Genomic DNA, 27,077 nt, shown 5'->3' with positions numbered 1-27,077 from the left:
CTGGCCCAGGGGTGTGAAGGTGAACGGAAAGGCACTGTAGCGACGAACCACCCTTGCTGTCTCTGCCTGGCCGGTTCCCCTGTCTCCACTGGGATTCTCTGCCTCTAACCCTATTACGGGGGCTGAGTCACTGGCTTACTGGTGCTCTTCCATGCCATCCCTGGGAGGGGTGCGTCACTTGAGTAGGTTGAGTCTCTGACGTGATCTTCCTGTCCGGGTTGGCGCCCCCCTCGGGTTCGTGCCGTGGGGGAGATTTTCGTGGGCTATACTCGGACTTGTCTCAGGGTAGTATGTTGGTGGTTGAAGATATTCCTCTAGTGGTGTGGGGGCTGTGCTTTGGCAAAGTGGGTTGAGTTATATCCTGCCTGGTTGGCCCTGTCCGGGCGTATAGTCGGATGGGACCACAGTGTCTCCCGACCCCTCCTGTCTCAGCCTCCAGTAATTATGCTGCAATAGTTTATGTGTCGGGGGGCTAGGGTCAGTCTGTTATATCTGGAGTATTTCTCCTGTCTTATCCGGTGTCCTGTGTGAATTTAAGTATGCTCCCTCTAATTCTCTCTATCTCTTTCTCTTTCTCTCGGAGGACCTGATCCCTAGGACCATGCCTTAGGACGCCTGATGGCTCCTTGCTGTCCCCAGTCCACCTGGTCATGCTGCTGCTCCAGTTTCAACTGTTCTGCCTGCGGCTATGGAACCCTGACCTGTTCACCAGGCGTGCTACCTTGTCCCGGACCTGCTGTTTTCGACTCTCTCTCTACCACACCTGCTGTCTCTAACACAGATAATTTAGCTGAAGGCTACATGCACAGCACTCTGTTTTAAGCTGGGTGCAGCACCTGTTAAACTCTGTAATACCCCTCAAAACACAGGGATGTCAATTCGCACAGGATATGTATTATCAGAGGCCCTTGGAGTTTCCTGAAAAGCAGAATGTTTTTAGGGCTGGGATAATATCCTTCCCACCAAGAAAAAATGATTGACATGGCCTCTGATAATACATATCCTGTGCGAATTGACATCCCTGTGTTTTGAGGGGTATTACAAAGTTTAACAGGTGCTGCACCCAGTTTGCTTAAAACAGAGTGCTGTGCATGTAGCCTTCAGATAAATGATCTGTGTTGTCATATATCAACTTTCCCAGTGTCTACTTCTCTTTTAAAATATTAAGCGGATGATATTCTGCCAAGGAATTGATAAATCGATAAATATGTCAGTTAATTCAATGATCTGGAAACAGTTAATTGTTCTTACTGCCTTTTCTGAATTGAAAACCATTTGGATGGGATTAATATTACGAATGAGCTGACCTTAATCCAGTCCTTAGGTTTAGGACAACCTGTATTACTCTTCACACACCTTGTGAGGACATCTTGACGTAAGTGTGGTGAGGTCAGGGAGAGTCTTCAGATGATTTTTGAAGACACATTTCATTATGAGGAGTGTGATTATGAGGATGAAGATGATGATGAAGACGCCGGCAACAACGACGATGATGACAATGTAGACGACATCACTGAAGCTGCTGATGATGGCGATGTTGATGATGGCAATAATTCTGATGAGGACGACGATGATGATGAAGATCATGATCTCTCACCATCGGAGGTGAGGGTGAAGACTTCTTTGGGGATGTAGAGTTTGTCTTCAGCGGATCGAGCCCAGTCCTTCATGCCCCTCCTACCCTTCATGGGGAAGTTGATGTCACTGGACACCGCTGTCACGGGCTCTCGCTGTATCGTTATCACTATGGAGACAAAACATATAGTTATCGCTATGGAGACAAAACATATAGTTATCCTTATGGAGACAAATACAAAACATGAGTTGACGTCCAACCAAAATAGGTAGAGATGTGCTGACTAAAGGAAAGGCAAATAATGAGAGAAAATAATAAAGAATTTAGTTATTAATTTAGTTATTTTGCAACCCTACCTGTGTGTGTTAAACTGACTACTCACTGAGGTTGTTGGTGACCACCAGGAAACTCTGGAAAGGTTTCTGATCATCTCCTATTAGATGGATGAAGTCCTCCAATATACGCATAAGATGGGCCGCACCAGGAGAAACCTGGGAAGGGGGAGAGAAGAAGGGAGGGAGGGAGAGAAAGATGATAGAAGGGAGAGAAAGAGGGCGGGAGAGAGAAGGGGAGAGGGAGGGAGAGAGATAGAAAGAGAGAAGGGGGAGGGAGCGAGAGAGATAGAGAGAGAAGGGAGGAGGGTGAGAGAAGGAAGAGTGTTAGAGTGACAGAGAGAGAACAATATCATGAAATCGACTTTCTTTCATAAACAAATATTGAATGATACACTCTCATTTATGTATTTTGCTCTCTCTCATTTAATGCACCAAGCTAAGTATCTCTTCTGTTCTTGTTAAGTTCATGTTACCTCAAGGAAGTGTCACAAGAAAGAATCACCAATAACCCCACAGCCATTACCACCCAGAGCCTGCATCCTCCCAACCCATTACAACAGTCATTGGCTTGATCCTCTATCCAACCAACCCATTACAACAGTCATTGGCTTGCTCGTACTCGTTAGCCCTGTATGCTAAGTGCAGCTAATTAGCAGACATTGGATATAATGCCTTTTAGTGTACGTTGTTGGATTCGACATTTTGAACATTGAGATATAAATAAATGATAGAGAAGAAGCATAGAATAAGAAGTGAAAGAGACTAGGTTTTATGTCAGAAGTAAATGGTTCTCTGTAGGAAGACAGATTAGCTTTGGAATGTGTTGGGTGGAAGGGAGGAGAGCAACGTGTTGAGATAGAGGAGACAGATGGACATCTGTGGATTAGTGGAAGGAGGGGTTGAGGTCAGGAGGTGAGGACAGGTGAGGCTGCATCTCAAATGGCTCAGTATTTCCTATATAGAGCACCACTATTAACCATAGCTCTATAGGCCCACAGAAGTACCCTACGCCTTGATCTCTTCCTTCCCTCTCTCTCCAGATGAAATCCTGTGAGGTCTGGCCGCCTGACAACCTGCCCGCTCGACCCCACCCCCTCCTCCCTTCTCCAGACCATCTCTTGACCAGACTCATCCCTGACCACTGGCTGAATCCTCTCGACTTCAAAATGGCCCAAGTTGATCCGCTCCTCAAGAAACCAACACTCGACTCATCTGACATCAAAAACTATAGACCTGTTGATAACTTCACTTTTTCGCTACCTCTCTCAGAACGATCTTCTTGACCCTAACCAGTCAGCCTTCAAGATGGGTCACTCAACTGAGACTGCTCTTCTCTGTGTCACGGAGGCACTCCGCACTGCCAAAGCTGACTCTCTCTCCTTTGTTCTCATCCTCTTAGATCTATCCTCTGCCTTTGACACCGTGAACCATCAGATCCTCCTCTCCACCCTCTCAGGGCTGGCCGTCTTAGGCTCTGCACACATTTGGATTGTATCCTACCTGGCAAGCTGCTCCTACCAGATGACGTGGAGAGGATCTGTATCTGCACCACATACTCTTACTACTGGTGTCCCCTTGGGCTCGGTTCTAGACCCTCTTCTCTCTATACACCAAGTCACTCGGGTCCGTGATATCCTCACATGGTCTCTCCTATCATTGCTATGCGGATGACACTAAACTACTTTTCTCCATCTCCCTTCTGACACCCAGGTGGTGACACACATCTCTGCGTGTCTGGCAAATATCTTAACTTGAATGTTGGCCCACCTCCTCAAACTCAGCCTGGACAACACGTAACTGCTCTTCCTCCCAGAGAAGGCCTGCCCGCTCAAAGACCTCTCCATCACGGTTGACATCTCCACAGTGTCCCCCTCCCAGAGTGCAAAGAACCTTGGCATAACCCTTGACAACACACTGTTTTTCTCTGCAAACATCAAAGCAGTGACCCGCTCCTGCAGGTTCATGCTCTACAACATCCGTAGAGTAAGACCCTACCTCACACAGGAAGCAGTGCAGGTCCTAATCCAGGCACTTGCTCTCCTGTCTATACTATTGCAACTCGCTATTGGCTGGGCTCCCCGCTTGTGGCATCAAACCCCTGCGACTTATCCAGAATGCAGCAGTCAGCCTGGTTTTCAAAGTTTTATCATGTCACCCCACTCCTCTGCACACTCCACTAGCTTCCAGTTGAAGCTCGTATCCACTACAAGACCATGGTACTTACCCACGGAACTGCCCCTCCCTACCTTCAGGCTATGCTCAAACCCTACACCCTAACCCGAGCACTCCGTTTTGCCACCTCAGGTCTCTAGGCCCTCCCACAAAATAATACACTTAACCAGCACTTGCACTTGACTCCCCCCACACCCACCCCAACCCCTCACCCACCCCCACCCTCACCCCACCCCACCCCACCCCCCCTTCTAGCTCTGACTCTACTGACAGCTATGTTTTTGAGGGAAAATGTACTTTATATGCCTGTGATATGTGGTTGTCCCACCTACAGTAGCTATTTTAAGATGAATGCTCTAACTGTATGTCACTCTGGATAAGAGCGTCTGCTAAATTACAAAAAGTCAAATGGTGAACAATAGTGCACTGCATAGGGAGTAGGGTGCCATTTGAGACAAAGCCTATGTTATTGGTAACACATAGTCAAGTACGTTTATCACTTGATTGTTCTGCAGTGGCTTGCTTAGAGCATATCATCTCATTTGATGGTTAAAACATCATAACCTAATTATTGCGTTCATATTTCAATGCTGTGCTCTCACTCTTTCCACATGTACATGTTATTCATTTAGCAGACGCTCTTATCCAGAGCATCTTAGTCAGTGCATTGAACTAAGGTAGGTGAGAACTAAAACCTTCTTCAAAAAAGCTGCTATCTCTGTCTGTGTGTTTGTGTGTGTGCTGATGTTGTGTGTTCATGTTATTATAATTGTTATGTGTGTTAAGATAATATACACTGTGTATTACACATTAGGAACACGTGCATTTTCCATGACAGACTGACCAGGTGAATGCAGGTGAAATCTATGATCCCTTATTGATGTCACCTGTTAACACTTAAATCAGTATAGATGAAGGGAAGGAGACAGGTTAAAGAAGGATTTTTAAGCCTTGAGACAATTGAGACATGAATTGAGTAAGTGTGCCATTCAGAGGTTGAATGGGTAAGACAAAAGATTGAAGTGTCTTTGAATGGGGTATGGTAGTGTATGCCTGGCGCACCAGTTTAAGTGTGTCAAGAACTGCAACGCTGCTGGGTTTTTCACAGTAAATAGTTTCCCGTGTGTATCAAGAATGGTCCACCACACAAAATACATCCAGCAAACTTGACAACTATGGGAAGCATTGGAGTCAACGTGGGCCAGCATCCCACCTTGTAGAGTCCATGCCCTGACGAATTGAGGCTGTTCTGAGGGCAAATCGGGGTGCAACTCAATATTAGGAAGGTGTTCCTAATGTTTTTCACACTCAGTGTATGTTTGGGGTATTATCTCCAGTGTTTACGCATTATTGTTTACTGACTACAGATGGCAAATAAACCCAGCCTGACTCAAGGGCATGGAGGAGGGGGTCATATGCATTGTTTATTAACAACAAAATATGGGCACACACACACACACACACACAGTATGGGGTATGATCCATCCTGAATGGTTAACAGGTGTGTTTTTACGACTCTTCTCACAATGACATAAACACTGCAATCAAATTCATCCAACCGTGACAGAGCCAGACACTCTGACAGGGACGCACACACACACACACGCACACACACTAAAACAACAGTTTAAAAGCCTACCTGGTGAGCGTCTTCCCATTTCTCTAGGTTTTCCATGTCCAACATATAGCTGACTACCTGGAAGAATTTCTGAGGAGAGAGACGAAGAGGAGGGTTGAATTGTAGGGGAGCTGAGGTGTGTGATTGTGCATGCAACATGTAGGGATGTGTTTGTTTTGTTTATGTCTGTTACTTCCTGTAAGTGTGTATAGAGCCCACTTCACCCACCAGCACAATGTGTGTGTGCATGTGTGTCCTCCCCACCCATCTGCATGTCATCGGGAGCTCGGATGTCGGTTGCTCTCTTGAAGGTTTGTGTTTATGTGTGTGTATGTCGGTGTGTATGTACACCCACCCCACCCACCTGCGCGTCGTCGGGTACTGGGATGTAGGTTGCTCTCTTGAAGGTGTCCGTCACATTTCGGAGAATCTCCGTGGAGAACAGGAGGTCACCGCTGTAATAGCTCCTCCTCTGTAAGAGCTCCAGGAGATTCCTCACGACCTGAGACATGCCCTCTCCAGCCAAGGTCCTCTGACCCTTCGCAAGATGCTCTCGCAACTGGAGACAGCAGGGGAGGACGAGAGGAGGGAGAGAAACACAGGTTAGAGACTGATGGGAGAGGGAGGTGGGGGCAGGGGGAGAGAGGACAGAAAGAGAGAGAGAGAGAGAGAGAGAGAGAGAGAGAGAGAGAGGGAGAGAGAGAGAGAGAGAGAGAGTCTCTTGTATAAACAGAATGCCAGAGAATTAAAATGTATGTACTCACTACTGTAAGTCGCTCTGGATAAGGGCATTTGATAAATGACAAAAATATAACATGTAAAAGAGAGAGAGAGAAAGAGAAATGGAGGCGAAGTAGAGAGTAGAGAAAGATCTGAGACCTCTGATCAATACAATAGTTAAAACTTGCTCCTATATTTTTGCTTGTGGTGAGCAGATCTTGTAGGTAGGTATGTAGATAGTGAATTACATGAATGACCAGCATCTTGGTCAAGTACCTAATCCTCAGCCTTTCTCTTTATTAAGGACTTGTGCAGACATAAATGCACTGGATAGATATCGGTTGCTAACTGTATTTCACAATGCTGCATGGCACTTTGACTGACTGTTATCCACACACACACACACACACACACACACACACACACACACACACACACACACACACACACACACACACACACACACACACACACACACACACACACACACACACACACACACACACACACACACACACACACACAACGCTAATCCTCAGTCACAACAGCAATCAAACCTAATGAACCACATCCCCATGCTAATGAAAGGTTAGCAGTTAGCACAGCCCTAGGCTAAGAGTGAAATCAACCAATCACAGCACATCTTATCACCCCCTACCCCTGCTGGCTTCCATTATTGCCACGGAGACAGGAGGTCAGAGGTCACGCAGCAGGAAGTCAGCCAATGATTAACCAACGCATTAATTAATCAATGGATAAATGGAATACCTCATTAAAGAGAGAGAGTGGTGACAATGTGACAATGCCACTCATTTTCATAGAAAGTTAATCAGGGCCAGTATTTATAAACCATCTCCGAGTAGGAGTGCTGATCTAGGATCAGGTCCCACCTGTTCATGTAATCTTATTCATTATTATTTAATCGGCAAAACTGATCCTATAAGCACTCCTACTCTTAAGAAACTTTATGAATACAATCCCACGTCTATTATTGCGTAAACTAGTAGGATGCGGGCAGACAAATCATTAATTTATTTCTGTTGCTGGGCCAGGTCAGTCTTTGAGAACAAATTGTATATTAATGATCTGTTTTGCTGTTGAGTTTATTCATGCTGCAGGCTAGGCTAGAAGAGGTAGGATGTCCAGAGTTTGGAAATAGCCACAGAAATAATGGCTACATAAGGTACATGTACATTTCAGATGATGTCACGTCCTGACCAGTAAAGGGGTCATTTTGTTATTGTAGTTGGTCAGGACGTGGCAGGGGTGTGTTTGTTTAGTGTGTTTCGGGGTTTTTGGTTTATGCTCTATGTTTTCTATTTCTATGTGGGTTTTCTAGTTAGTCTATTTCTATGTTAGTTTTGGGAACGACCTCCAATTAGAAGCAGCTGGTTGTCGTTGCTTCTAATTGGAGGCCATATTTAAGTGGGTTTATTTTCTCTTGTGTTTGTGGGTGGTTGTCTCCGTGTATTGTCAGTGTACCTTACAGGACTGTTTTTGTCGTGCTTTTGTTCAGTGTTCATTTTTTCTTTAATAAATCAAGAAGATGTTTCACATACCCACTGCAGTTTGGTCCGATCATTAAGACGACTATGACAGATGGCTTAGAAATATATCGGTGACTTTCAGACAATCCTCCACTGTCTTAACAGAAGGTACAGTAAAACGCTGATTCTCAAATAACTGCCTGTCCCTTTTAATAGCCGGGCAACGGCACACATTTCAGAAAATAAACCCCTGTTTCAAACAAAGGCTGGGTCTAAATAAATTATTTATGAGGTTACCATGAATTACCATGAATTGTTTGAGGTTTAATGTTTGATTTGTTGCATGAAGTAATTCACTAATGATTTGAAGAAACGATGGCAATCATCTGTTTTTATCACCAGTAAGAAACTGACCACCATTGGCTGCTAACAGTTGAGGCCTGCTAGCTAACTGGCAAGCACAAAAACAGTCAACAACTTCGGGAGTAGAGACCCCTAGAAATCGTCCGATCGCCCTTTAGTGGCGAAAGTAAAAACTGCTGAAAATGCAGACAAAGATGAGAATACTTATTCTGTCAAGGAAAAGTTGTTATATATATATTTTTTTATAGAGGCATACTTAGACAAAAATATGTGACACGGTGTCTACTGCCCTACAAAGGCATAGTGCAGGAACTATGTAAAACAATGAATTGCAAAATCTGACTTCAAAGTATTTTTCTGTTTAGACAAACAGCAATTTCTGGTACTTCATGATATATTCTGATCGACTAGCTTTGTCTTGTGTCAGGAAACTAAATAGCACATTAATCATATAATATACCTGGCCATTAAAACAGATCAAAGATTTTTGACCAAATTTGTAGTTACTGCGCTTTGCCTTTGTAGGTCAGGGTAAATGATAACACGTTAGAGCAGGAAATTAAGAAATTGATTAACAGCTGGAAGGGAATGCTGAAATTAAGCAATTAACTAAGCAAATGAGCTACATTTGTGTGGATGAATGAAATGGACACCTGGCTCAAATAGAAGCCTGTCTCTAATAAGCACCTGTTGTGTTCAGTGATTTAAGCAAATAAACGCCCCGGGCTATTAATTCAGTTTTACAGTAGCTTACTAAAATGCTTTCACAATAATGTTGCGGCACAGGTGGCTCATTGAGCATGTAATACAATACAAACTGTATTTGAATACATAAGATGTGAATAGAGAGAGCGTGAAAAAGGGACTTACAGATAAATGTAAATATCTGAATTCCATCGAGACGCATCTGGCGAAGCTCGGAGGACCCCAGTAAGCAACTCCATTAGCGTCCAGCAAGCAACGACGACTAGCAGATCCTAGAGAGAGGGATAGAGAGCGAGAGAGAGAGAGAGAGAGAGAGAGAGAGGGGAGATATATATAGAGGGAGAGGGAGAGGGAGAGAGAGAGAGAGAGGGGAGATATATATAGAGGGAGAGAGAGAGAGAGAGTGAATGAGAACGAGAGAACGTGATGATGTAAATCCTGACAGCAATAGTTCATTTTTTATATTATCTATTAACTACATACATGCTATTGTCATTTTTCCAACATAGTCAATCATCCATAACGTAGAGCTGAGGTCAACGAACCACCTGCCATTATCTAATGCAAAACCACTGTGCAAGGTCACAGTATGCACAGTTATTGAGAGAGAAAAACAGAAACAGCATATGGTGAGGCTGAACATTGTCCCCCTGGCTGCCAGTAAGTTATCGTAAATCAACAGGATTTTTTTTTTTTAACAGTGCAGGGTGTTGTTGTTAGGGATGAGTGAGTGACTGCCTGAGGACCATGTCTGAGTAGGCACCTGCTATGACTGAGATATATACTACTGAACATATACAGTCTCCAACATTGTAAATCATGTAGAGCTGAGGTCAACCATCCACCTGACAACTCCTCTATAAGGTCACATACAGTATATATGTACACAATTATTGAGGCAGGTTTTATGACCTCGTACCTGTACCAGCTAGTGACTACCCGGCAGAGCTGCCTCCAGTACATGAGTCATCCTAATAAATGCCAAACTGTGTTATTGAGAGGGAATTACAGAAACTGCATATATGATGAAGTTGAAAATTGTCCCCCAGGGTACACCTTACTAACTACTTTCTCTGGTGGAAACCATTTCATGCAGGATAATAGATTCCAAACACATGCTTGCATGTACACACACACACACACACACACACACACACACACACACACACACACACACACACACACATGCACGAACACACACACTTCAAAGTCATCATCTGTTAGGCAGTATCTTGCTATAGGGACTGTCTGAGTGCCTGAGGAATGGGTCTGCCTGCTATGACTCTGACATATGCTTCTGAACATCAATCTAAATTAACACAATATTAACCTGGATTTATTCTTCACACATACACATTACACTACGTCAGCCATATAGCACTCTGTAGGCCTTACAAGTGCCAAAGAAACTTGACAAAGATAAGTACTAGTACTAGTCAGACACTTGCAGTAGGCCGTTAGACTAGATCACTACTGTGTATACTTACATTATAGCTTATTAATTGTACTATACTATAAGTGTAGCATGGTTTACCAGTGGCGTTAGTCGGACACTTGTTGTTGACTAAGATTACATAATCACTGTTTATAATAGTAGTATAGTTACAGTATAGTACTGTCATAGTAGAATAAGGTTTACCAGTGGTGTTAGTCGGACACTTGTTGTAGACTGTTTCTCCAGCCGAGGCACTTTTCCAGGTCATGGCTACAAGGTACTCGTCTCTACAGATCTCATGAGGTGCTGCAGAGAGACAGAAGAGAGAGCGGGGAGAGTTAGATAGGACACACCCACTCACAGTATATTCATCCATCTTTATCCATCTCTCTCGTTTCTCAAATCTCAGAGTGTGGAGAATAGAGAAAGAGAGAGAGTGAGAGAAAGAGAGAGGGAAAGAGAGAAAGGAGGAGAGACAGAGAGAGAGGGAAAGAGAGAGAGAAAGGGAGAGAGAAAGAGAGAGAGAGATAGAGAGTGGGGGGAGGGAGAGCGAGAGGGAGAGGGGGATTGAAGAGAGAGAAAAAAACAAAGGAGAAGTGAAAAAGAAAGCCTTTTTTTATTCTAAATATATGTTCCCCTCCAAAATCTTGGGCAGATCTTTGAGCCATCAAAGGACTGGCTCTGATAGAATGCTCTGCAGCAATGTCTGACATCTAATCTATAGCCTTCCAGAGCACCACACACACACACACGCTCACACACAAGCACACACACAAAAGGGGTAAGAGAGTCCCAGTCAAAGGCATGCTTAGTAAACTGTGTTGTTTGCTGCAGAAGCTGACACACTGACAAATCACAGCGAACAGGGCTTTGAACAATTCGCCCCTGTCTGAGAGCTGAGGGAAAGGGAGAGAGAGAGAGAGAGAGAGAGAGAGAGAGAGAGAGAGAGAGAGAGAGAGAGAGAGAGGAGAGAGAGAGAGAGAGAGAGAGAGAGAGAGAGAGAAAGGTAGAGAGAGGGTGGTAGAGAGAGGTAGAGAGAGAGAGAGAGAGAGAGAGAGAGAGAGAGAGGGTGGTAGAGAGAGTGAGAGGGGATGGTAGAGAGAGAGAGAGGGTGGTAGAGAGAGTGAGAGGGGATGGTAGAGAGAGAGAGAGAGAGAGAGAGAGAGAGAGAGAGGGCGGTAGAGAGTGAGAGAGAGGAAGAGAGAGAGAGGGCGGTAGAGAGTGAGAGTGAGGAAGAGAGAGAGAGGGCGGTAGAGAGAGAGAGCGAGAGAGAGAGAGGGCGGTAGAGAGTGAGAGAGAAGAAGAGAGAGAGTGAGAGAGAGAGAGGAAGAGAGAGAGTGAGAGAGAGCGGGGGAGAGAGAGCGAGAGAGAGGAGGCTGGAGCTAGATACTGTAGAGAGAGTGAAAAGTCAACCTCCCAGCACAGAGTACTACTCCCTCATGGAAATGAAGGATAAATTCACCCAGGTGGAGCTGGAACAGCAGGTGAACACACTCCAGTCAGCAGAAAGAAATCGTCCAACTCAACAACACCCCCTCAACCAGACCCGGAGAACTGGAGGTGGAGAGAGACATATCTGCGCTCTGGACTGTGGTGAGACAACATCAACAGGAGAAAGAGCAGGAGCAGGAGAAGAACAGAGCACTAGAGGAGAGGATCAGACTGCTGGAGGAGAGGTTGAGATGGATGGCGAGTGACAGAAAACAACCCATTAGAGAGGTGGTCACCCCCGCAGAGAACCCAGCAGAACAACCCACCTCAGCTCCTGACAAATGTATTGACACCACAGCAGAACAGTCCACACCAGACCCTGACCATAGCATCAACATTACAGCAGAACAGACAAATGAAGAACCCCAAGCCCAGGGGATCTCACCCCCTCTGAGCACCTCTCCTGTCAGCCACCCTTATAGTCCTCCTGACAACAGCCCCACTGAGGACATACACAAGACACATATTGTACTCCTTATGGACTCAAATGGGAAATATACACAAGAAAATAAACTTTTTCCCAAACACAGAGTGTCTAATCTCTGGTGTCCAAACACCCAGCGCGCCCTAGACCTTCTGTCTGAGGACCAGGGTCACCCAGCCACATAATAATACACACAGGCACAAATGACCTGAGAGCACAGCAGGAAAGGGTGGCCATATCACTCAAGGGAGTGATTGAAAAAGCTTCTTCTACTTTCCCCAACGCACAAGTGGTTATCTCCACCCTGCTACCACGAAAAGACTTCCACCCTTCTACCATACAGCGGGTAAACGGAAGTATTTCCCGTGACTGTGCCTTAAAACAAAATGTTTACCAGGCACACCACTCTACCCTGGACTTGAACAGCCTTTACGACCAGGTCCACCTATACAAGGCAGCAGTGCCCACCTTCGCCCGGACTCTAAAGGACATCACCCTCAAACGCAGACCCAACACTGCACACAGGAGCAACAAATCAATAGACACCCTGCCTAGACCAGCAAGACACTCTCCCAGACCTATGGGACCCCCCCCCCGGACCCCCCCGACCTACACATAAAGGACCAACGCCAAGAGGACCTACATCCAGACCATAGCACCACCAGCCACATCCACACCCCCGCCCCAACCAATCAACCCCCCCCCCCCCCTCCCCCCAAGTCACGGAACCACCCCATGCCCCCCACTCCAGCAAAGAAGGCCTCAACATGGAAGCCACACGCCAGGCCATGAGCAGGCAAACAGGCCCAACCCCCGCTCTTACACTAGTCCAAGCTAATGGCATGTACCAGATGTTCAGCAGGCTCTGCTCACACTTACTGGCCTGACTCACAAGACCAACAACATTGGACACTTTATGGAACACAAAGCCATCACTATCTCATCCTGGAATATCCAAGGCCTGAGGTCATCTGGCTTTGGCCTAAAGAGTAGGAACCTGGCCTTCATCAAAGAAATACAGACATTGTCTTCCTACAAGAAACATGGTATAGAGGAGACGGACCAACTGGTTACCCTCAAGATTACAGAGAGCTGGTAGTCCCATCTACCAAACTACCAGGAGTGAAACAGAGAAGGGACTCAGGGGGTATGCTAATTTGGTATAGAGCAGACCTAACTTACTCTATTAAATTAATCAACACAGGAACATTTTACATTTGGCTAGAAATTCAAAAGAAAATGATCTTAACAGAGAAAAATGCCCTCCTGTGTGCTACCTATATCCCCCCACTAGAATCCCCATACTTGAATGAAGACAGCTTCTCCATCCTGGAGGGGGAAATCAATCATTTCCAGCACCAGGGACATGTACTAGTCTGTGGCAACCTAAGTCAGCCCACTGACAACCCTATCAGATCATAGCAAAATCACAGTCTACTTGAACAGAGCAATACTCAATCATAAGGCATCAAAGCCAAAGGAACTGAATAATATTAATGCTGTAGATGGAAGGAATGCAGTGTGGAAACCTACCAAAAAACATTTAGGCAACAACAAATGTAATCACTTTTAGACAACTTCCTTGAAAAAATAGTGAAGGTGTGAACTTGGCAGCGTAACATCTAAACAGTATATTTGACCTCTCAGCTTCCCTATCAAATCTAAAAATCTCAAACAGAAACCCGAAGAAAATGAACAACAATGACAAATGGTTTGATGAAGAATGCAAAAACCTAAGAAAGAAATTGAGAAACCTGTCCAACCAAAAACATAGGGACCCAGAAAACCTGAGCCTACGCCTTCACTATGGTGAATCACTAAAACAATACAGACATACACTACAGAAAAAGAAGGAACAGCACGTCAGAAATCAGCTCAATGTAATTGAAAAATACATAGACTCTAACCACTTCTGGGAAAATTGGAAGAAAAAAAACAACACGAAGAATGATCTATCCAAAATGGAGATGTATGGGTAAACCGCTTCTCCAATCCTTTTGGCCCTATAACAAAGAACAAACAGCAAAGACATATACATGATCAAATACAAATCTTAGAATCAACTATTAAAGACTACCAGAACCCACTGGATTCTCCAATTACATTGAATGAACTACAGGACAAAATACAAACCCTCCAACCCAAAAAGGCCTGTGGTGTTGATGGTATCCTCAATGAAATTATAAAATATACAGACCACAAATTCCAATTGGCTATACTTAAACTCTTTAACATCATCTTTAGCTATGGCATCTTCCCCAATATTTGGAACCAAGGACTGATCACCCCAATCCACAAAAGTGGAGACAAATTTGACCCCAATAACTACCGTGGGATATGGGTCAACAGCAACCTTAGGAAAATCCTCTACATTATCATTAACAGCAGACTCGTACATTTCCTCGGTGAAAACAATGTACTGAGCAAATGTCAAATTGGCTTTTTACCAAATTACCGTACGACAGACCACATATTCACCCTTCTTGACATGTCTCTCAGATCGTTCACAGGTTTGTGGAAGTTACCTGTGGTGCTGATGTTTAGGCTGAGGTATGCATCGTTTTTTGTGTGCTCTAGGGCAACGGTGTCTAGATGGAATTAGTATTTGTGGTCCAGGAGACTGGACCTTTTTTGGAACACCATTATTTTGGTCTTACTGAGATTTACTGTCAGGGCCCAGGTCTGGCAGAATCTATGCAGAAGATTTATGTGCTGCTGTAGCACCAGATCATCAGCAAACAGCAGACATTTGACTTCAGATTCTAGTAGGGTGTTCTCTTTCTCTCTCTCTCTCTCTCTCTCTCTCTGTCTGTCTGTCTGTCTGTCTGTCTGTCTGTCTGTCTGTCTGTCTGTCTGTCTGTCTGTCTGTCTGTCTGTCTGTCTGTCTGTCTGTCTGTCTGTCTGTCTGTCTGTCTGTCTGTCTGTCTGTCTGTCTGTCTGTCTGTCTGTCTGTCCATTTATACCACAGCATTGTTGAATAGTTGTTTCTGATTGGCTAGAAGGGCATTCTAGAATGGATATTAAAACCAGATAACGGGACAGTTGGAAAATATATCAGGACACTTACCCACATATACTCTATGATCCTTAATTAACTAGCCTCTCAAAGACAACATTTGCACACACTGTAAAGACTTTTTCAATTGTGTTATTGACTGTGTCATGACGTTGGCCTGTTGGTGAGGTTTATGACCCCCATAAATACCTTTCCCCCTTTCCTCTCTCTCTAGTCTACAGAGTGACTCTTGGAAAGCCCTTTGTTAACATAGAGAGTCGGGTAACATCAAAAGGGTGGTGAACAGAACCATATTTCTGTAATCCAACCAGTTGAAAAGATGTGTTGGTACTTAACCTCTTATGGCTAGGGGGCAGTATTTTCACGGCTGGATAAAAAACGTACCCGATTTAATCTGGTTACTAATCCTACCCAGTAACTAGAATATGCATATACTTATTATATATGGATAGAAAACACCCTAAAGTTTCTAAAACTGTTTGAATGGTGTCTGTGAGTATAACAGAACTCAAATGGCAGGTCAAAACCTGAGAGATTCCTTTACAGGAAGTGGCCTGTCTGACCATTTCTGGAACTTCTTTGCCATCTCTATCTTTTACAAAGGATCTCTGCTCTAACGTGACACTTCCTACGTCATCCATGGGCGCTCAGAGCCCGGGAAAAACCTGAATGTCGTCATCCCAGCCCCAGGCTGAAACACATTATCGCCTTTCTCAAGTGGCCGATCAAGGGACTGTGGGCTTAGGCGCATGACCTGGCCGCCCCCGTCTTTGTGATTTTTTCCTCTGTTTGCCGAAAAGGAGATTCCCGGTCGGAATATTATCGCTTTTCTATGAGAAAAATGGCATAAAAATTGATTTTAAACAGCGGTTGACATGCTTCGAAGTACGGTAATGGAATATTTAGAATTTTTTTGTCACGAATTGCGCCATGCGCACGACCCTTATTTACCATTTCGGATAGTGTCTGGGACGCATGAACAAAACGCCGCTATTCGGATATAACGATGGATTATTTTGGACCAAACCAACATTTGTTATTGAAGTGGCAGTCCTGGGAGTGCATTCTGACGAAGACAACAAAAGGTAATCAAACTTTTATAATAGTAAATCTGATATTGGTGAGTGCTAAACTTGCCGGGTGTCTAAATAGCTAGCCCGTGATGGCTGGGCTATGTACTTAGAATATTGCAAAATGTGCTTTCACCAAAAAGCTATTTTAAAATCGGACATATCGAGTGCATAGAGGAGTTCTGTATCTATAATTCTTAAAATAATTGTTATGCTTTTTGTGAACGTTTATCGTGAGTAATTTAGTAAATTATTAGCAAATTCCTCCGGAAGTTTGCGGAGGGTATGCTAGTTCTGAACGTCACATGCTAATGTAAAAAGCTGGTTTTTGATATAAATATGAACTTGATTGAACAAAACATGCATGTATTGTATAACATAATGTCCTAGGTGTGTCATCTGATGAAGATCATCAAAGGTTAGTGCTGCATTTAGCTGTCTTCTGGGTTTTTGTGACATTATATGCTAGCTTGAAAAATGGGTGTCTGATTATTTCTGGCTTGGTACTCTGCTGACATAATCTAATGTTTTGCTTTCGCTGTAAAGCCTTTTTGAAATCGGACAGTGTGGTTAGATAAAGGAGAGTCTTGTCTTTAAAATGCTGTGAAATAGTCATATGTTTGAAAAATTGAAGTTTTTGTATTTTTGAGGAATTTGTAATTCGCGCCATGCCTATCATTGGATATTGGAGCAGGTGTTCCGCTAGTGGAACGTCTAGATATAAGAGGTTAAAGAATATGATATCAGATCAGTTGTCATCTGAGACATTATTACTGATGATAGGATGACATAAACTGTATCTTGGAAAGTCTGCACATAGTTATCAGATTCACATGGAATTGTTGTGCAATATAAATGTTTAAATATGAAACTATTTGTGAACAGATGAAATGTAATTTCAGCTTCTAAATGAGAGTTTTGGTTTTCTTAAGTGAACTAGGCTCAACTCAGTGGCCCCACCCATGTGAACAGACATTGGTTGTGAACTATGAAACATGCCCTTCTCTCACTACTACATAAGCCCTTTACGAAAATGTAACATTTGTGTTCCCGAGGACGTGAGGACGACAGTCCATATGCTAAAAGGGCTAATATAAAACTACTGAACTAAGCCAACTTCAGCGTGAGCTCAAAGTATGGCAACTTGGTATGAACTTTGAACTCTTAATCACTAAAGAAGTGATACCTCCTAGATGTTGAGTTAGCAGCAGCAGCTGTAAACGTGGGCTAGCAAAGGACGGACAAAGTATCTGCCCTACCACACGACGACAGTACTACAGCGTATCCGTTCTACCACAAAACATATTCTTCAAAGGACAAGGGCAACACAGCCTTCCATCTACGACCAACCTATTGAAGCATAGCTCAGAGTAAATATTTCTTGCATTTTCCTTTTCCAAATGGGCGGTTATTTAGAATGCATAAGATTCTGTATTTAAGATAGAATAGCTTTACAAGATCCGATCAGAGACCAAATCCTTTGTTCCTCAGTCTTCCCGTGATTTCATTCAAACCCCAAACCCCTTTCTTTGTGTAACCAGCCGTCATATCTGTTCCGTCCGCTAGGGACGTTTTCTTTTATGACATAATTAGTAATCAATGTATGACCCATCCTGTGTATATGTAATTCTGTGTGATTGTTTAGGTATTAGGAAATAAATAATTAACCCACATTTTGTATTGCTGATTCAACTTGTTAGCCAGGGTTCGGGAAGATAACCATGAGTTTACGATGTTCAGATGAGACTGAATAAGGTGACGATTAATAATTGACTGCTATTGACGTAAAAGATTACCAGGTCTTTAAGAGTTTATTCAGAAGATAACAGCTCTATAAACATTCTTTCGTGGTGCCCCGACTTTCTAGTTAATTACATTTACCTGATTAGTTTAATCAGGTAATATTAATTACATACAATTGTTTTTATAGTACAGTATGTCATATCACTTAATCCGGCAAAGACACAACATTAATGGTGCCCCCTGTGAGGAATCTAAGATAAAACTAGGCCGCACGTTTGGGTTAATTCCATACATTATTGACGCCCCGTGTGAGGAATCTAAAATAGGATGACGCTTTCATTCTGATTCAGCCTATATAAAATTGAAAAGCAGATTACATACTACACCCAGTTTATTATACACATTATTGGTGTTGTAGACAATAATTATTGCTGGTGCGTGTGTGTTCTGGAGACTGCCTCCGTGTTGTTCTCTGACATAGTCAGTGGGTAGCGTAAGCTATACATTTCTAGAACCAGGCTGATAAAGCTAATTACAGAAATTTGAGAAATAGAGCATTTGGCCAAACGCAGGGCTATTTCTGCCTCGCGCGTTTCAGACGCGTGAAGGGCCCAGTCATTATTAATTTCTCCAGCGAGGACAAAGAGCCAGCCAGTTGAAATTGAGTAGATATTAGCTTGACCAGCGACAATTATCTTTCTCTCTCACGCGTTTCCACGTGAGTAGACCACGGTGTATTTCGTTGTTTGCCGCGCGTTCCGGCTAAAACATTGTCAAATAAAAGGGTTTGAACATAATACGTTATAAGTAAAACCTTTCCCTTGCTAAGGGGATCCTATGTTATGCCTGAAAGGTACAAAGTGGGATTAGCTTGCACGAGATGCTAAGCTAACAAAGGGAAAACAGCCATTTTGTTTTTCCTGTGTCACTCTGAATTCCTCCGCCTTGTGGAACGGAAGTCCCACCCCGTGTACTTCCGTTTGATTTCAGCGTGTGCCAGCAGTGACCTCTGAAGAATCACCAGTACCTTCCTTCAAGAATAATTATTCAGGTGACACTCAAGTGGTTACTTACGATATCCAGACGGATATCGATGTCTCATTCAATTTAACTAATAAGTAAAATTGCCAGACTTACATTCTCAGGTTAATTAAAGTTGAATTCCCAAATAGCCTATACAGGTTTGATTTATCGTAAAAATCGATCTATCAGTCAAATTTGGTTTTTGCAGAACACATTCAGTACCCAGTACTGACAAAGTCCCGCCTTCAGCGGGAATCCCATGTGGCTTCGGCCTCGTGGCTTCGGGAAAAGTGAACCTAGTGGGGTATGTACCCTAACATTTGAATTACTGTTTACACTTATGATATCCAATCAATGGAGATTGTATGGATTATCATCGTCTCATTCAATTTAATAAGTTAACTTCTTTGGGATAGGGGGCAGTATTTTCACGGCCGGATAAAAAACGTACCCGATTTAATTCAATTTGCTTTTGCAAATTCATTCATGTCCAACTTCCACATTACTGGTACAGTACTGACTATGAATAGATCAAACTCGTCTTTGCAGCTTCCAACAAATTCCGAACCCGAACTTTGAAAAAAAATAGTAACATTTTTCCTCAAAATTTTTCTAATAATGTGCAAGCTGTCAAAGGAGGTGGTCACCACTCCTCCGCTAATTAGTGAACCTCCACCCAAAAAAGGATTGATCTCTGACTTCAGCAGCGATACCAACCCTAATTATGCCATTAGCGAAAAAAACTGCTGAAATTGCAAACGCACTTCAAAATCAACCATTGATCACAGGCTTTGTGACAGTTCTCTCCACTTTAGCACTTATGTATCGCCATCAAAGATTGGCATCGGTACAATACCACAGTGCACAGCTGAAGCACGTGCAAGATATGGCTAACATGAGGTGACAGGTGGAGAGAACTGAGCAACTATTGACAAAAGCAGGAAATGAAAACATTCTGCTAGTCGAGGAACTGCGTTTGAAATCTGAACAATTAAAAGTAATTGCAAATACTTATGACGATGAACGAACACAAACTCTTCAACAAAATCGTTGTCTCCAGGAACAACTCGATTTAGCCAAAACTAAATGCGATGTAGTCCACTCCAAACTAGATAAATCTGTTGAGTTACAAATATGACCGCGCAATTTGATAACATGCAGGCAGTTTTGTTGAACGTTGCTCAAAGTAACAATGTTCTACTCCAAATTCTGCAGACCAAAGATGATCAGTTAATGAACACAATGACTAAGTTGGATGACAAATCAGCAGAACTCATTGAAGTCGCTGACCAAATGAATGATGAGAGAACTCGGGTGATGAAGATGGAATTATTGATTTCTAGGCAAGCGGAAGAAATCTCATCACTGAATCTCTCGCTCCGTACTCAAAACCTCTATCTGCAAACCATGACAGATAAGTTTGAGACCGAAAGGAGCAAGTGTGACAGACACATGTCCACAATCAGTACTCTAAGCGCTCAAGTGGACTCTGCAATGAAGCAGAATACCACCCTTATGTACCATCTGGAGGAAGTCCAGAATGGTCATGCTCTACAGCGTGACTATCCATCCAAGCAACTGGCACCTGTACTCAAAGGAGTGAAGATGATAGGTTTAAGACATTGCCTCCCTCAAGTGTCCCTCAGTCTTCTCCTCTTGGCCATTCGGCACTGAGTAATATGGCGCCTCTTGGCCAACAAAGCCAAAGCTTGGCTTTTCCTCTTGGCCTTTCGGCCCCAATTTCCCCACAGGATGAAGCCAAACCTCTCCGCCCGCTTGACGTGGAATACCTTGACAAACTCGTCAAGAATTTCCCCACCTTTGACCCCGTTCCAGGTCAGCCAAACGATACTGAGACGTTCCTAGCTGACATAGAGGACGCATTGGATGCTTAACCGAACGCTACGGTTTCTGACAGGGTTTACCTGTTGAAGCGAACGTCTAATAGACATGTGACGAAGTTCATTCGTCTACAACAGCAACACATGCTAAATGAGTACGCTAAACTTACCACAGCTTTGAAATTAGAATTCAGTGGTTCTGCGACTAGCAAACATGATAGCTCACTGGCTAACACTGTCAAAAAAGCTTGTAACGAACACCCACAAGCTTACTATCATAGGCTTCGTTCAGCTTACTTTGGCCTACTCACTGAAACAGGAATGGAAGAGCTGTTACCATTCAAACAAATGTTTCTGTCGAACATGTATCCCACCTTCATTACCTACTTTGGCCCTGCAGCCCACGTTGGCTCGCCTATCTTACAACTCAGAGAGCTTGCAAGCACAGCTTTTAAGGCATCAAAAGCTCGCAACGCTAAGAGCCCTGACCACTCGGTTTTAAAGTTTGACCAGGAGCACTCACTCCAGTTAGAGGGTACATTATCAGGTATTGGAGCGTTGAGAGATGACGCACAACAACGGTTTCTACCACGAAACCACGAATCCAATAACCACCGCGGTCAAAGTAACTATAAAGTACATCGCCATCGAAACGACTACCGCTACAATCGACCTGTTCACTACGTTCCTGCCCCCAACCCACACAATGTGTCAGAGCACAAGGGTAACAAAGGGTTGAAGGACAATCAAAACGTAGACCAATGTTCTCCAGGAGTTCCACTACGTGAAGAACTAAAGCAAGAAACATTTGAGAAAAGGGTAAAAGATAAGTCACAAGGACTAGACAGGGAATTACCGGACACCAGGTCCGCAGGAATTAACACCCATAGCAAGGATGTTAAAATTCAAATTTCTCCCGCTCTCACTCGAGACCCTATCCAGGGCCAACTTGATCAAGAAACAAACCGACGGGGCTTTGTCTATAGACTCTGATACAAAAGTTGCGAAGAAAGATGTCAAACTCTTCGTTAAAGCCAAGCCCACTCAAAATCTGAAAAGTCGATCTGCTTCCACCTTGAACAGAAATGGCACATCACGTCGTTGCAAACGACCACTCCACTTTGTGGGGAATATGTCCACTAAACACAAATCTAAACGCCCATACCTGGAAACAGTCCTGGAGGACTGCTTAAATTGTCATGCACTAATTGATTCGGGCACAACAATATTGCTCATCTCTCAAACATTGTTCGATTATCTCCAAAGGGCTTTGAAGCCAACTAAACATTGGTTAACCTGTTAGGGCTAGGGGGCAGCATTTGCACGTCTGGATAAAAAAAATGTACCCGATTTAATCTGGTTACTAATCCTACCCAGTAACTAGAATATGGATATACTTATTATATATGGATAGAAAACACTCTAAAGTTTCTAAAACTGTTAAAATTATGTCTGTGAGTATAACAGAACTTATTTGGCAGGCGAAACCCTGAGGACAAACCATCCAGGATTTTTTGTTGTTGTTGAGGTGACAGTGTTTTCAATGGGTTTCGATGTGGATCTAGATTCTAAGGCAGTTGCTTGCAGTTCCTATCGCTTCCACTGGATGTCAACAGTATTTAGAAATTGGTTGATGTTTTTCTTTTGAGTAATGAAGAAGTATGGCTGTTCAGAACGAGGGTCGAGTCTAGCGTACTGTTGTGGTTGGGGCGTGCGACCTGAAAGCTAGCTCCACTTTGTTTTCGTCCGGTATTGAACACAGTTTATCCCGTCTTAAATTTTATTGATTATTTACGTTACAAAATACCTAAAGTTGTATTAGGAAAGTTGTTTGAAATGTTTGGATTAAGATTACAGGTAATTTATTAGATATTTGTAGTCATGTTGCGCAAGTTGGAACCGGTGTTTTTCTGAATCAAACGCGCCAAATAAATGTACATTTTGGAGATATAACGACAAATTTATTGAACAAAAGGACCATTGATGATGTTTATGGGACATATTGGAGTGGCAACAGAAGAAGATCTTCAAAGGTAAGGCATGAATTATATCGTTATTTCTGAGTTTTGTGTCACGCCTGGACGGTTGAATTATGATTGTCATGTGTTTGTTTGATGGGGTGCTGTCCTCAGATAATAGCATGGTTTGCTTTTGCCGTAAAGCCTTTTTGAAATCTGACACGGTGGCTAGATTAACAAGAAGTTAAGATTTAATTTGATGTATTGCACTTGTGAATGTATGAAAGTAAAACATTTCAATTTACATTTTTTGAATTTTGCGCTCTGCCATTTCACTGGATGTTGTGGAAACGTTCCGCTAGCGGAACCCCTAGCAGTAAGAGGTTAACATCTGCCTAAGTTACTGCCCAGATCTTCCAGTCTGGACGACCAGACGACAGGTCTGGAACGACGATCCCAATCCGGACATCCACTGCCCAGCCTTAGAGCAGACTTCTTCAGTTGCAGATACCCTACCCGGGTCGACCACCAGAGGTGAACCACAACGATAGCCCACAACCAGGACAACCGACGGTCATTTTTATGTTGGTTTGCAACGTGCAGGTTAATCGCAAGATTGAACCTAACAAGGGGGGAATGTCATGACGTTGGCCTGTTGGTGAGGTTTATGACCCCCATAAATAACTTTCCAACCTTCCTGTCTCTACCCTACAGAGTGAATCTTGGAAAGCCCTTTGTTAACATAGAGAGTCGTGTAAAATCAAAAGGGTGGTGAACAGAACCATATTTCTGTAATCCAACCAGTTGAAAAGATGTGTTGGTACTTAAAGAATATGATATCAGATCAGTTGTCATCTGAGACATTATTACTGATGATAGGATGACAAACTGTATCTTGGAAAGTCTGCACATTATAGTTATCAGATTCACATGGAATTGTTGTGCAATTTAAATGTTTAAATATGAAACTATTTGTGAACAGATGAAATGTAATTTTAGCTTCTAAATGAGAGAATTGGTTTTCATAAGTGAACTAGGCTCAACTCAGTGGCCCCACCCATGTGAACAGACATTGGTTGTGAACTATGAAACATGCCCTTCTCTCCCTACTACATAAGCCCTTTATGAAAATGTAACATTTGTGTTCCCGAAGACGTGAGGACGACAGTCCATATGTTAAAAGGGCTAATATAAAACTACTGAACTAAGCCAACTTCAGCGTGAGCTCAAAGTATGGCAACTTGGTATGAACTTTGAACTCTTAATCACTAAAGAAGTGATACCTCCTAGATGTTGAGTTAGCAGCAGCAGCTGTAAACGTGGGCTAGCAAAGGACGGACAAAGTATCTGCCCTACCACACGACGACAGTACTACAGCGTATCCGTTCTACCACAAGACATATTCTTCAAAGGACAAGGGCAACACGGCCTTCCATCTACGACCAACCTATTGAAGCATAGCTCAGATTAATATTTATTGCATTTTCCTTTTCCAAATGGGTGGTTATTTAGAATGCATAAGGTTCTGTATTTACGACAGCATAGCTTTACAAGATCCGATCAGAGACCAAATCCTTTGTTCCTCAGTCTTCCCGCGATTTCATTCAAACCCCAAACCCCTTTCTTCGTGTAACCAGCTGTCATATCTGTTCCGTCCGCGAGGGACGTTTTCTTTTATGACATAATTAGTAATCAATGTATGACCCATCCTGTGTATATGTAATTCTGTGTGATTGTTTAGGTATTAGTAAATAAATAATTAACCCACATTTTGTATTGCTGATTCAACTTGTTAGCCAGGGTTCGGGAAGATAACCAAGAGTTTACGATGTTCAGATGATACTGAATAAGGTGACGATTAATAATTGACTGCTATTGACGTAAAAGATTACCAGGTCTTTAAGAGTTTATTTGGAAGATAACAGCTCTATAAACATTATTTGGTGGACATCTTGAAGCAAGTGGGGACAACAGACTGGGATAGGGAGAGATTCAATATGTCTGTTAACAGTCCACCCAGCTGGTCTGCACATGCTATGAGGGCGCGGCTAGGGATGCCGTCTGGGCCGGCAGCCTTCAGAGGGTTAAGGCACTTAAAAGGCTTACTCACGTTGGTCACGGAGAGCTCACAATTCACATGAGCGATGGTGGCCCGTATCGGTGGCACTGTGTTTTCCTCGAAGCAGGCGAAGAAGTTGTTTCGCTTGTCCGGGAGCAAGACTTCAGTGTCCGCGATATGGCTGGTTTTCCCTTTATAATTCATAATTGTCTGGAGTCCCTGCCACGTACGTTTCATGTTGGAACTGTTAAATTGCGACTCAACTTTGTTCCTGTACTGACGTTTTGCCCTTTTGATTGCCTTACAAAGGGCATAAGTGGACTGTTATTACTTGACCATATTCCCAGTCACCTTTCCATGGTTAAATGAGGTGGTTCGCGCTTTTAGTTTGCTCCCATCTATCCACGGTTTTTGGTTTGGATATGCTTTAATTGTCACAGTGGGAACAACATGTCCTATATACTTCCTGATGGACTCAGTCACCGTGTCAGTGTATATGTCAATATGTCAACATATCCCGGTCTGCATGTTCAAAACAATCTTGAAGCATGGATTCCATTTGGTCAGACCAGCATTGAACAGTCCTTACCACGGATACTTCATGTTTGAGCTCTTGCCTACAGGATGGAGGTGCGATCTGATTTGTTGAAGGGAGGGCGGAAAGGGCTTTGTTGCCGTCCCTGAAGGGAGAGCAATACAGGCAATGTGTTGATAAAACTTCGGTAACGTTTTCCTCAGATATGCTGAGGACAACAGGTCCAATTCAGGAAAGTTGGATTTCTGGTCAAAATGCTGGTGAGTTACCGCTGCTCTAACATCCCAAAGTTATTTCTGGCTGTATATAATACTACAAAGGACGTTCTGAGTTAATATTGTAAGAAACAACAACAACAAAAATAATAATAATGCAAAGTTGCTTAGGCGCAATGAACAGAGCGACCATGTCTATATGCGCCATATTGTCAATTATAGGGTCAGTGGAGAGCAAAAGAGAAAGGGGGTGAGAGAGAAAGGGAGATAGGAAGGAGGGAGGGAAAGTGAGAGAGAAAGGTATTAAGGGAGGTGGACTATTGAGATTGAGAGAGCGAGAGAGAGGAAGGAAAGGGATGGAAAACGCTGTCAACAGAGAGAGGAAGTGAGGGATGGAGAGGCCTACAGGTAGAAAGATAGATTGGAGAGAAATACAGAAATGCAGTGGGACAAACAAAAAGTAAAGGTGAGAAAGAGAGGGAGCAAGTAAATGGATAGACAGAGACAGAGACAGAGAGAGAGAGACAGACAGAGAGAGAGAGAGAGAGAGAGAGATTAGATTAGGAGAGAAGACAATAGACTGTTCTATAGTGCTGTGTTCAACACAGGGAATCATTCTACTCTCTCGCTGTGATGCAGTTTGATTGACACATGAAGAACCTCATTTATAGTCAATTCCCTCATTTCCACAGTCGTTACAGACACAATCATACTACAACAATACTTAACTCAACTCACACACACAGCTAGAAGCACACTCCTACACACTCAATAACAGAGTTAATTAAACAAACGCACCATAACACATTTCAACAAAACCAAACATATTTTCGCAAATGATCACATGGTCTCATACCATCACACACACACACACACACACACACACACACACACACACACACACACACACACACACACACACACACACACACACACACACACACACACACACACACACACACACACACTGACCGGGGCACTTCTTGTCATTGCAGGAACGGACCTCCTCTCCAGAGCCGTCACAGGGGTAACCCTGTATCCCTGTTCCCTCACACATCCGGAAGCGACGCTGCCACCCTGAGTCACATGTCTTACTGCACAGACTCCAGTGGTTCCAGCTGCCCCAGTTACCCCCATCTGAAGAGAGAGGGGGTAGGGAGGGGGGAGATAGGAGGAGACATAGATTCATGAGTATCATGACGTAACATACACACATACTGTATATATATGTTGTGTGCTGTGAGTATGGCTGTCTGCTCTCTATGTTTGTGTATATCTTTGTCTTACCACC

The 27,077-nt window shown here is 43.4% G+C and overlaps 1 protein-coding gene across 7 annotated transcripts in view; it reads right to left on the bottom strand.

The window, feature by feature from the left end:
* Positions 1-27,077, bottom strand: part of LOC106588837 (adhesion G protein-coupled receptor B2) — a 499,757-nt gene that overhangs the window by 155,771 nt on the left and 316,909 nt on the right. For all 7 annotated transcript variants that reach the window (XM_082970202.1, XM_045709852.2, XM_045709853.2 and 4 more), the window contains exons 5-12: positions 27,074-27,077; positions 26,759-26,923; positions 10,616-10,717; positions 9,142-9,248; positions 6,066-6,260; positions 5,723-5,791; positions 1,959-2,067; positions 1,598-1,744 (exon numbers count right to left, since the gene is read on the bottom strand). The exon at positions 27,074-27,077 is cut by the window's right edge and continues 161 nt beyond it. In XM_082970202.1, coding sequence (XP_082826328.1) covers positions 1,598-1,744; positions 1,959-2,067; positions 5,723-5,791; positions 6,066-6,260; positions 9,142-9,248; positions 10,616-10,717; positions 26,759-26,923; positions 27,074-27,077 — 898 coding nt within the window. The remainder of the gene's footprint in view (positions 1-1,597; positions 1,745-1,958; positions 2,068-5,722; positions 5,792-6,065; positions 6,261-9,141; positions 9,249-10,615; positions 10,718-26,758; positions 26,924-27,073) is intronic.

This window comes from Salmo salar, chromosome 27 (assembly GCF_965601325.2).
Source record: "Salmo salar chromosome 27, fSalSal1, whole genome shotgun sequence".
In the NCBI taxonomy this organism is placed as follows: domain Eukaryota; kingdom Metazoa; phylum Chordata; class Actinopteri; order Salmoniformes; family Salmonidae; genus Salmo; species Salmo salar.
The sequence above is the reverse complement of the archived record's forward strand: the minus strand, read 5'-3'. Positions and strand labels throughout refer to the sequence as shown.